Source organism: Vidua macroura, chromosome 3 (assembly GCF_024509145.1).
Source record: "Vidua macroura isolate BioBank_ID:100142 chromosome 3, ASM2450914v1, whole genome shotgun sequence".
NCBI classification, from domain to species: Eukaryota; Metazoa; Chordata; class Aves; order Passeriformes; family Viduidae; genus Vidua; species Vidua macroura.
Window position 1 is genome coordinate 93,544,604 of NC_071573.1, and position 13,254 is coordinate 93,557,857.

The 13,254-nt window shown below is 32.7% G+C and overlaps 1 protein-coding gene across 1 annotated transcript in view; it reads left to right on the top strand.

Moving 5' to 3' along the window:
* Positions 1-13,254, top strand: part of CSMD1 (CUB and Sushi multiple domains 1) — a 1,093,428-nt gene that overhangs the window by 1,052,716 nt on the left and 27,458 nt on the right. The window contains exons 55-58 of the mRNA XM_053974810.1: positions 4,225-4,413; positions 6,010-6,183; positions 10,122-10,304; positions 12,562-12,738. Coding sequence (XP_053830785.1) covers positions 4,225-4,413; positions 6,010-6,183; positions 10,122-10,304; positions 12,562-12,738 — 723 coding nt within the window. The remainder of the gene's footprint in view (positions 1-4,224; positions 4,414-6,009; positions 6,184-10,121; positions 10,305-12,561; positions 12,739-13,254) is intronic.

A 13,254-nucleotide genomic window follows, 5' to 3' on the forward strand; every position in this document is an offset into this window, starting at 1 on the left:
CTTCACTAAAAAAGGGACAGCTCTTGTGAATGCTGGTTAAAAATTAAACCAAGGGAGAGAATTGAATAATCCATAGGATGAGAAGAATATTTGAAATTAATTGTATTCATGAATCTACAAAAAATTCAATAAATGCGAGAACTCTTAACATGCATCAGCTTTTTCTTCTGTTTCTGAGATTAAAATAATTTGAACTATTACTTTCAATGTTCTCTTTCAACTAATCTAGTACGTTTTTGAGTTTAATAGCAATTATTTTCTCTAAATTGCAGTGAAAAATAAGCACTTCTTGTATTTTCTTTTGAACAAATTCTAAAATGGCATTTTACTGTTTATTTTACTGCTTTTTCTTTTACATAATTTGTATCTGTACAGTATTTCACTCTTTATCACTCTAATCTGGAAATAAAATAGGCAGTCAATATTGTAGTTAAAAAAATAATACTTTCTGGTATTCTGGAGTTCCTACAACTCCCAAATGAGATTCCTATGTGACTGCTAGTCTATGATACTATGATAAGTTGTCTACATTTTTGCTCTGCAAGGCACTTTGTTTTAAAGGTTTGTGCCTGTAGATCTATACTGTCCTCCCCATTCCATCAAAGAGAATACCAGAGCATCTGCAATTTCATTCTCAGACAAAACAATAACAGCAACAAAACCCAAAACCAAACCAAATAAACAAACAAAAACCTTAAAACAGACAAACACAAAACCACCAAACAAAAGCACCCAAAAACCCCATCAGAAAGTAAACTAAAAATATAGATTGCATGGAGGAAGATTCATCTGACACATTAAGAAACTTAATCTGATAAACCGTATGAATCGTCCTATAGCTTGGGAAGAATTCAGTAGTATATGCCTTCATGCAAATTTCCACTAATTTTGTGTATTCATTAATGAAATTTTAGTGTAGAAGTGGATGTCCTGTTTAAGCTGTGAATGCTCAGTTTTTCATGTTATATTCCTTAGATAATTTGGATGATATTAAATGCAGGCTACTAAACATGCATCGGTACTGTGGATCTCTGTGAGTACAGCAAGGAGTTCTATTTGTACCAGGATAAAATTTCTAATACAGAAAAATTTTAAATATGATTGATATATTGATAAACTGATATTAATTCAACTTTGGACTATTGGCAGAGGAATGTAATTACTATTTTTCCACAGGATTTTACATATATTGTTACAGCCATAAAGCACAATTCCATCCTTTTTTATCTGTGTCATTTAAGGGAAAAACTGCTCTTGAAGGTGTAGTTGCTAAAACAGGTAGGTATCAGTGGAATAGAAAGGTGTTATTTTGCCAGTTACTTTTTGATATGCAGTTTCATTGCAAAATTGTATCCATGTATAAAATGGATATAAATCGCAAGAAGACCTAAATTTTGTTCTCTACCAGTATAAATATTCCATACAAACCTGGACTTCATTTTTTGATATGGTAGATCACAATACTGGCATTGTGTAATTGTGAGGTTGGGAATCAAATTACCATAAAAATAGTTTTAGCTAAATAGAAAGATTTTAAAATATTCACTTCTTTGTTTAAAATTAAATCTATCTATTTTTAAATAGTGCCTGGCATGGGAGCTGAATTGCTTCTACTTATTTAGATGGTTTTTCATTTGAACCAAGTGACACATTCACAGGAATTGTTTGGAGCATGGCTCAGGGGTTAGTATGGACAGGAGGATCATTCTTCATGAGCTGTTCAGAGAAATTCACCCTGTTCTGGAGGGTAGCAGTGTACAGTGGAATAGACTGAGCCACCATCTACTGGCTTCATGCCAGAAAACAAGTGCTGACTTTCTTTAATTCGCATTGATATAGATGTGTATTCAAATGTTTAGGAACGTGTATACATTTATGTGGGAAAACTAAGTTTAAGGATGTGTTTGTACAAGGTAACTTATAACTATGCAGAGGATGCAGGCTAGTTCCAAAAGCAGAAACTTTATGGCAGCATCTACCCAGCACTACACTGTGTCTAATTGCCTAGGAAACAGGGTTAATTAGCATGCAGCATGTGTTGCTTCTGGGAACTGGTTTCTGTAAGAAAGGATTGTACTGTGAATACATATGAGCACCTTCCAATCTAGCTTAATGTTTTGGCAAGGCAACCTGTCAGTGGACTCTACATTTAACAGACTTTCACATGCATCCCTGTTCTATAATGATAGTTGTATTGCCAGTGCAAGAATTAGAATTAGCTGACAAAGATGAGCAACCATGGAAAAAAAAGCAGTAACAAAGAATGTGTCATGTAAAAGAAAAAAGCATTTTCTCTTGATAATACTCTTAAATAGAGATCCCCAGAAGAAGGGATTTTTGGAGCTCTTCAAAGCAAGTACAGAGACACAGACTTCCACATCCAAATTTTTCATAGCTTTCAAAGAGCAGTGAGATGTTAGGACTTGATATTTTCCCCTGTTTTATGCAACAGAAAAAAAAGTCAAAAGCTAAAGAGGTATTTGTTTCTGTCAATTAAATCTTATGTAAACACATATTTATTTAACCTTCATATATCTGATTTCTGTATAAAATGTTATGTTTATAACACTATGTTTAAATAAAAGTTTTTAATATGAAATATAAGCTAAACTATTATATAGTAAGCTGAATGTAACTTCTCTGGTGAATTATTTCATAGGATTCACCATAAATCAAATAGTAATAGTTTCAGTTAGGAGAAAAAAGTTTTATTACTGCTCAGGAACACACACAAAAAAAAAAGAAAAAAAAAAAAAAAAGAGCCACAAACCAAAAAACAAACAAACAAACAAACCACAAACAAAAATCCTCCAAAACTGATCTCTTTCATTGAACACAATCATTCTACGTAATACTTTTCTAATGCTTTGTGTGCATCATTGTAATACCTAATTTTTAAAAATATATTGGACTTTTCTGTGTAATTGCATTGTCAGTGTTTTTAATAATATTTGGTACATGAAAAATAAGTTTCTTTATGCCAATATATGTTTATTTAGAATTGTGAGGTTAGAATTATGAACATTTAACCCTTTTAAGAGCATGGCTTTAAAAGATAAGGATAAATAAATTAAAACTGGATTTTGCTCCAGATTCAATTTTAGGATGTAAAAATTTTACTAAAATCCTGATACTTTTTAGCTGATTGAATGAAATGTCCATTCAATGAATGAATATTTGCACAAGATGCCTTGTTCTAATGTATTGTCTGATCAGTACATTTAAATTTTATGTATGGTAAAATTTAAGCTTTTGAATAAAAGGAGTAAAAAGCAGTCCATTGAGGACTATCTATGTCTTACTTCTAAAATGATAATCTTATCTATATTTTTGTCCATTGATTTATTTTTTATGAGAAGTGATCTGAAGTAAATTACTTGGTTTCCTGTGGTTCTTTGATGATCTTTACGTAATGATAATAATAATAATAATATTTTACGTCTTTTTTTATAGTTATTTATGCTGTTATCTTTAGAATGAAGATGGGAGGGGTGGACTACGTGTTTGTAACTTTTCGTAAAGTTTTCAGATTAACAGACAGCAAAATTGGGTGTTTGAAAAAGTCTCTTCCAACCCAAGCTGTTAAATAATTCTATGACCCTGCAGTCACTGCAAAGTATAAAATGAAGGAGTGGGGAGGGTAGCTATACTTTATATAAAAAGTAAACAGTCAGGAAAAAAACCAGATTTTTTTAGGCTTTTAATGGCTATCTGAAGAAATTACTTCATGCTTTTTGGTACTTACTCTCACTCCTACTCCCTTATCAAGTATTTGATTTTTCTGTTCTACATATTAATAGCAGAAAATGTCTTTAATATTTGAGGCAAATTTTCTCATTAGAGGAAATATAAAAAAAAAGAAAATGTCAGTGTTATTTGAACTATGTACTGTTCCTTCACATAAAAATTATGTAGAAGACCAAACCAAGCCTACCAAGGGAATAATAAAAAACCCCTCCAGTTTCTCTTTCATCTTTGAACCACTTGTATACTTGATACTATTTATCTTGTCCAAGAACTGGAGTAAATTGTAGTATTACTTTCAAAGCAAAAAGATCTAGTGTCTTACTTAGGAGTCAATATTTCTGATATTTAAGTCAAATAAAACCCACAAAGGAACTGTAGATAAGCACAATCACGAGCTTCTAGTGAAGAAGTGAAAATGATTGCTAAACTTATGATATTGCTGTTATGCATCAGCAGTGAATACTGTTTGTCTTACAGTGGTGAACTGCTCTGATCCTGGCTTTGTGGAGAATGCAATTCGTCACGGACAGCAGAATTACCCTGAAAATTTCAAATACGGAACGAGCGTGGCATACCATTGCAAGAAGGGCTTTTATCTCTTGGGCTCATCTGCACTGACCTGTAAAGCTAATGGGTTATGGGATAGATCATTGCCAAAGTGTTTGTGTAAGTGTCCATTTGGTTGGATTAGCATTAAAGAGTTGAGCATGACTTTAAATTGTGATAGAAAAAAGAAGTGTAGCCATCTATTAAGGAACAGTGTGGACATTAAGATCAATAAATTGCAAATTGTATATCTCAGTAAGGAAATATTAGGGCAAAATATCATGCAACTTACCATTATTAAAAATGTGTTTCCAGGGAACTGTGGAGCTATTATTTCAAATGCCAGAAAGTCAACATTAATTTGCCTTATCGATGAATCGTTAAGGTATCTGGAAATAGCTAGGGAAATTTAAAATTATTGTATATTTGTTATAATTTAGAATGATAGTCTAAGTCTGTTAATGCCTATATCACATATTTATAGTTTTTTCAGACTTATTGCATTGTATATGTGAGGACAAATCCATGAAATGTCGTTTAGAAAAATTTTGCTCAAGAGCGTCTTTGCATAACATTACTTCATATTTCCTCCATAACTTTCTCCTCAGAGAGGGAGGAAATCTGGTGTTTCCTATGATCAATAAGCTTCATCAAACAAAATAACAATTTGCCTGAGTTTAATTCCATTGAGATATTTTCCTTCTCTGATCACTGTTAATTTGCTGTCATGATTTCTGATATGCAATGCAATTAAAAGAAGTAGTAAATGAAATTACACATCAGAAGTTTTTAAAGTTTTTGCTTTACAGAATTGCAATTTTTTACTACAATTATTTATTTCATGGATTTACATTTATATACCAGACCAATAAATGTCACTAGGTGGGTGAATTTATTTATTTATTATGCTTTTCATACTACTATGTAACTAATATTCACATAACCCAAACAGTTTTTTTTTTAGTTTGTTTTGTGTTTTTTTTTTTTTTTCCCACAACAATCTATGCTTGCAGTGTCTGTCAGTAAGAGCTGTAACCTGAAAAAGTTGGTTTATTCACATTTCAGTAGTAAAATAATTAGGGAAAATACACAATTTTAAATACAAAATAGCTGCATAATTTTTTTTTTAGTTTGGCCAGAATATTTGCTGGTGCAAGCATATTCCTCACTTCTTGTATCTTAGAAATATAAATATGATTTAAATCTATGAAAATTATCAGTAATCCATTTTCCTCTTGCTCACTCTAGTTCATCACATTGCTATAAAAATATTACAGAATAAATATTTTATTTCACTATGCTGCTTAAACTGTACCTAGTTGTAGATACAATAAAGCTACCTACATTATCATATCTGCAATATATAAGCACATTACAGCAATAGCCTTATTTGGTGTCTTCCTTCCTATTGCTGACCCAAAGAAGGTGTACTCTTTGTAGGGAAGGGTCATGAACAGAAATGAATGAGGAAAGAAATCTCTATATTTTTAGAGAAAGGCTAAACTCGATAGGCTAATTTTATACATAGTTTTGTGTTTAATCTTACAAATGACCAATAAATCATCTATAGCAACAAGAAAACTAAAACTATGTAAGAGTTGAAATCCAGACAGACACATATATTTTCTGGAACCAGCCTTGTATTTAAAAGGTTATAAGAGATTTTTTTCTTTGCTGTGAAAATGTCTTATAATGTTGTGTTCTTTCCTTTGTTAGCCATTTCTTGTGGACATCCTGGGGTACCTGCAAATGCAATTCTTTCAGGAGACAAATTTACATATGGCTCCATAATTCACTATTCGTGCACAGCAGGTCGAAGGCTCATAGGAAATTCTACGAGGGAGTGCCAAGAAGATAGCCACTGGAGTGGCACTCTCCCTCACTGTTCAGGTACTTGTACCAACCATTATCTGAATGTCACCTTCTCATATGAGCAAGGCTATTCTCACACATTTTTTTAGCCAAATATTTGTTTTGTGTATTTTCCAGTTATATTTTAATTCCACCAATAGCCACTTCACTGTATCACACCCATTTGCTGAAATATTCTCATAATCATTGTACTCTCTTTGTCATTGCTTCACAACTTCACTCCTCAGACAGATGCTCTGGTTGTATACTGCAGTGTGTAGACGATACAGTAAAACAGTGTTTCAAACCTGGTCAAGTTTTGCTTAAAAAAGGATACATGTGTTACATTATATTTTTATGAACACCATTTTGCATAAACAAAGGTTGTTACATTAGAAAATTTTGATTAAGAAACTCCACACCAAAGGTATAAAGGTAAACTTTGTATATTTTGCTCCTCTTTTCTCTTGCAGAAATATACTTTATTATTGTCAAAATGTGTGAATACCATAAATATCTGATGTGTTCTTGGTGCTGTCAGGAAGTACAGGAACAATTCATTCTCTCCTAGACTATGCAAATCTAAAAGAAGCCATAAAGCATCACACAGTTTTGTTGAAGTGAAGAGTTCAGGCGAGAATTGGCTACTAAGGACACACACAGCATATTAATAGCTTTTGTAAGGGAAACAGGTATACACACTTTGGTATATAAAAATCAAATACCTGAATGGTTTTAGAAGAAAATTTTCTAGTGAGAAAATTGTTCATAATTACCCATTATACAATCTTATAACTTCCCTTGAACTATTGGACATGCCCGCTGTTGGGCTGATGTAATTCAATGGGGTTCAATTCAAATTTGACCTAATTTAAATAGGTGTAAGGTACTTTGAATTATTTCCAGTACTTTGAAAAAGCTCTGAATAAGTGTTCATTGAAAATGGTCCATTTATGAGCTGCAAGGATGATTCTGCAAGGATGCTTAGCAGAATTTGAAATACTGAGAAAAGGAAATTAATTTAAATCACTACTGTTCCTTTCAGTTCTCTGCTGCTCAAGGAAATAGTTTAGACTCGTCTCACACTGATAGATCTCACTGCCATTATGGTCTCTATGCCTAGACCTGAAAGGCATCACTGCACAACAAGAAATCTTTTCTTGCTTATCTTAAGCTCACATTTATGTCACTTTCACCTTTTTATCCAGCATAATATCCCAGATCTGAAATTACCCGTAGATAGTCAGATAACAATCTAGTGCTGTTATCCAACATTTCTCACAACAAGGAAACATCTCCTGTTGGTGGAGGGAAATTTTAATTGCTAATAATTGAGACTCTTCAGATATTTTCAGTCATGAATATGTCAGTATTTTATAGACTCATAGATTTTGAAAACACTAAAGAGCCCTGTACTCATGTTTTATGGTGGGGAAGATATGCCTACTGTAACTAAAATACTGTTATTGATGCAGAATTCAATTTTCTAACTTTGAACACAATGGGTCACCATCTCAAGAGCAAGGTGATTGCCAAGGAAATGAAAATCTACCTCTGTTGGCTCAATGTAAAAAAAGCAATGAACCCCCCACAAAAAAAAAGCTGAAGAAAACTCTAAAAAGGTGTCTCATTTCTCTAAGGTATTTAGAATTGTAAAACTACACTTTCCAAGTTAGATATTCAGGAGATTAATCCATCAAAATCCAATATGAATAATTTGTTGTCACAATGTCAGTGAAAGAATGATTGTGCCCAGGATGACTGAGAACTCTAATTGGTTTTGTACTTCAGGGATATGAAAAACAGTCCAAATAGGATGTTTAAAACCTGTAGTCTCTTTCAGAATGAGATTAATTTCTTTATTATATATTAATATATATTTGAATGCCTGATGGTTCTGTGATGGTAGAAATATGATCTCTGGGTTTGTTGTCACCTGGGAGCTGTTGCAGTGCTGGACTTTTGTAGCTTATGAATTAAGCAATACTTGACTTTTTTGTTTAAAATGACGCACTTATTTTTCCATAATGGATACTGAGTATTCTACATTGCTAAATATAAAGGGATCTAGACCTTCATATTACTGTAACTGCCTTTGTCTATACCCTTTGATTAAAACATTTCATAGTTTCTCCAAGTCAAAACTAGGCATGTCCAAGAAAAAAAAATGTCCAGTCATTCATCTGGAATAATTCTCTCAGCAAAATTCCTAAGCAACTGAGACATCATCAAATTTTCAGAATCATAGATCATTCTTCCCTGAAAAAATCCCTTTGTGTTCACAAGTCAAGTATATGTGATATAACTGTTTCATGCCATAAACATTCCACAGTGGGAGCCTGAATCACAGCCCTCATGTTATTTCACACATTTTAAGCAGACAGAAATATCTGTGAAATAGTAATGTCTTAGAGTAAGTGGAAGCAGATAGCATCCAGAGGCTACATCTGGATTTCTGCTTTAGCAGTGCCAGGGCATAGGTCATGGATGACACTGCTTGATCCCTGAGACCATTATACTCTTGAAATTTTTCCCAGATTAATTTTTACCCATTACACCTGGAAGTACATCAAACAACGCACAAGTACTTTACAAGTTTTTGTGTGCTGGAGATAATTCTCAACAGTCAGTTTGGAGGCAGCCACTGTATTTTGGAGAGTGAGTTTTATTGTACACAGAGAGACAGAATATACCAGCTGACTTAAGACACTCACACTCTTTACAAGCATGTATTTATACCAGGAAATCTACGTCCAAATGCTGTAGGGCAGTGTGACAAGCACAATCTGTTCTAGAAGAACCTAGTACTAAACAAAGTGAACACAATCAAAGCCGACAGGTTAGTCTTGAATTCAGGAACTGTCTTGGCCTCCTTTTATGTGAAATCATGATTGTATCCAATCTTGCTTGCCATTATTAAAACTATGTACTTTCTGACATAAGAAAATTTTAATTTCTAAATGACCTATTTGAGTTTTCTCAAAAATTTGGTACTGTTTTTTCTTTGTTTAAGATTTTATCTTTTATATGAGAGGGGTGCCTATGAAGAAAAACCCATTTAAGAATATACAGACTTCAAACTATTAAAGTATTTACATGTATTTTGAAAAATAAAAAAACAAACCCAAAATAAAAGCAAAGCCCAAAACCAAAACCTATAGTTTCAATAGAATTTGAGTTTAGACATATAATTCAAAAGCGGAGAACAAAGGATAATATTGCAGTTAACTGCAATATAGACACAAAAGTATTCAAGAGAGATACAATTTTATACCAAAATGTAAAAATAAATGGTTGATACTGAGACCATGCTTCCTTAACCATCTTGTATAGTATTTCCTGTAACAGCTGCTTTATGTGATAAAGCACTTGACTGACTCATCAGACTGATGAGGACATCTTTGAGAGCTCTGTCTTGCAACACGTTCTTTCTCCTCTAAATTTGCAACCAATATTTGCTTAGAAATTTAGAGGATAAGGATAATTATGAGATATTTTCATTCTTGACAGACATAGACTGGCATGAGTATTTTCTGTAGATATAGGTATTTCAAATGCATTTCCTAAAAATTTTAATATGATTCTCCTCACTTCTGCTGTTATTTAATTCTTGTTATTAGAAGATGTCACTACAAGTTAAACAATAAAACACAATGAGTAGAAAATATAATTTATATTAAAAAGCAACAGATTTGTTGAGTTGATAAAAAGTGACAGGGATGGTTCCCATGTTCTCATTATCTTTTAGCTTTATTTTATCACATTCTGGGTTTAGGACTGTATTTGTCTGAGAGAAGAAGTAGGGTAAAAAGATATGTATTTTCTTCTTGGACTTTATTTTCACACCATAATACTGAAGAAAATGCATTGATTGTAATAGAAACAATGCGGTGGCTCTATTCACAAGAGTAGTTTCACTGCCACTACATTTGCACATAATGTCCCTGCCAATAATTGCGCTCTGTTGTATTTTGCAGGAAATAATCCTGGTTTTTGTGATGATCCAGGAGTACCAGCTCATGGGTCTAGACTAGGGGATGAATTCAAAACAAAAAGTCTGCTACGTTTCTCATGTGAAATGGGTTATCAGCTGCGAGGGTCTGCAGAGCGAACATGCTTGCTTAACGGTTCCTGGTCAGGTACACAGCCTGTGTGTGAAGGTAGGAATTAATACACTGGCATTTTGACACTATTGACACACTTCCAAAAGACTTTTTAATCTTTGATTGAAAAATTTTGTTAGGCAGAAATATGCTTTCATAACATCCTGTAGAAAGGTGATAAATGCTTACAAGCAGTTCATGTTTTGCTTAAAAACTTAAATCCAAGCTGCTAGAGTTATGGAATATATATGTATAAGAAGTTTGTGAGAAAATAATTTCAGTTAAAAAATAATTAGCCTGAACATAAATAATAGACACCTGAGTTAAATGTTAAACAAATGCTTTTGATTGAAGATATGAAAATGGAGTGATAAATAAATCTGTCATCTGTTTTGTAATAATAAAATACTTTCATCTTCTCTTTCTATGTAATATCTATGCATCAGGGACCGAATAAATGATAAAATAAAGTTGTGTAAATGAATATATAAATTAAGTATAAATTAAATCGATGCATGTTTCTCAATGGAAGTTAGACTATTTTCTAACAAGATATTTTTATGCTGCCTCTTTCAGAAGAAATGCAATAAAATATTTCTGAAATCACATTTTAAAATAAGATAAAAAACAATAAAGAATGTTTACAGTTTTATGCAGTTAAAATTGGGAAGCAGTAATAGAAGACTTTAAATTCAATTTTATAATGACTTCTCATTTTCCGAGAATGTTTAAAAAATTGTTTTATCTAAGTCATCAGAGTTAATAGATTCTGTAGTATCTGTTGTCTCCTAAACTACATGATAGAACAAAATATTTGTTACATTTTTTTTTTACCTACACTTTTTATTCTGAGAACAATTATTCTTTTGCAGTATTCTTCAGCACAGACTAATCTTCTGTCAGTGCAGATAGCATCATAACTATAAAAATGGCAGTGGGCACAGGATCAGTTTTTTCAGCTGAAGACTGAAGTTTTGCAGTATCCTTTCTACTTCCCTTACATGAAGACATTAAGTATAGTAGGACAGCAGACGTCAGTGGCAATTATATCTGTTTTAAATGCTGCTTTTATTTGGCTCTAATCATAGTGTTTGCTTCAACCTTGCCTTTTCAGAAAAAAAAAAAAAAAAAAAAAAAAGAAAAATGAGAAAAAAGCCTCTTTTTTTCCCATTTTTCTATAGCCCTTCAATTGTTTCCTATTTATTCTAAGTAACCATGAGATTAGGAGGAGAGCATATGTTGATTCCTGGAAGTTCAATTTACAATCTGTTGAATTTTTCTCTTCATTATTTGAAGAGAAAAACTGATTTATTTACACTTAAAAACTGATTAAAAATTGATTTTAAAGAGGCATTAAGGTATTATTCCAAACATAAATGGGAGATTAATTTTTAATTGGCAAATCATATTTGTTTTAATCACAAAACCTAACACTGTTATATTTTAATTATTAGATTATAAGTATTATGTTGGGGCCATCCAGCAGGTGTACATACAGCAGGTCCAAGTCTTTCTTCTACTGGGACCCCCAGAGGTGGATGCAGTACTCTAGGTGGGGGTCTCAAAAGATTGGAGTTGCTAGAAAGCTTGTTAGGAAAACTCAAAACAAAAAACTCAAATTCTTTTAATGATTGGTTGGTCCACTGGGAGAAAAAACAACCTCACCTTCCAAAAAACCCTGACATGTAATCAAAGTAATCAAGTTAAGCTGCTGTCAAATCTTGGACATATGAAGCTGAAACATAATTATGGCCTTAAAGAATTGATATAGATGCCCAAAAGATATGGAGGCAAATACAGAATGTCTGTTCTTCTCTTGAGTCAAAAAATAAATCACCAAGAAGGTCACAATTTACTATTTATGCATTTTTTACAATTGAAAAAGGAGATACCCGAAGACAGGAAGAGAATATAAAAATGTGCCAAAAGGCAATGCAGAGGTACAGGTCTGTCAGAAAGTCTTGAATGAGCTTTATTTGCTCCAGTGACTGTATTGGGTGTAGTAGAAGAAAAAGAGCAAGCCATCTGAATCGGGAATTGAAAAAAAAAAAAAAAAAAGGAAAAAAAAACAAAAAAAAACCCCAAACAAACAACCAAAAAAACCAAAAACAAAAACAAATGCTAGCAATAATATTACCAAAGAGAATTAAAATGTTAATTCAAGAATATACCTATTACATATTTTCTCAGTAAAACTTGCTATAGGTGTTTTCAAAGATGAGCTGTTAACCTAGTTGTTCTTTTCCTTTTATTTCATCCAAGTTAGTCACCCATCATCAAAATACGTTTTCTTTTTTGAAAAATCTCTTTGCAGCTGTATCTTGTGGGAACCCTGGCACACCAGCCAATGGTATGATAATATACACTGATGGAATATTATTCTCCAGCTCAGTCATTTATGCCTGCTGGGAAGGTTACAAAACTTCAGGGCTAACTACTAGACATTGTACTGCTAATGGGACATGGACTGGTACTGCTCCAGACTGCACAGGTCAGAAACAAATTTTCTTCCCCTAAAGCTTTAACATAGTAAATCATCCAGCCTTCCTACTGAAAGTTATTTTTTTTGATAGATAAAATAACACATTTTTCCACATTTCTGTCTTTAATACATGAATATTTTTATATATCTAAAGGTACATGCCCTTATAATACATGCTAGGTGCTTCCAGAACTATCTTCTTAAGATGACTACATAGGTAACTTTATTGTATTTGTTTACGTCAGAAATGTCAATTTGATTATATTAATATTTTTTAGAATAATGTTGTATTTAGCTGCTCCTTTAGAGTTTCCTTTAGCATTTTTTCCTTTTTTTTCCATGTGGCTTATGCTTAGAGGAGGAAGTTCTGGTAGCTCAAAATCAAATTTTGTGTAATTGGATACATTACTGTGCCAGTTTTTATTGTAAACCAAATGAGTCAGAATTGATCAATCACCATTCTGCTTGGGACCAGGAATCAGGGAGCAGCAAGACTGGACTATTCCATCAGGTAAAGTGAGCAGG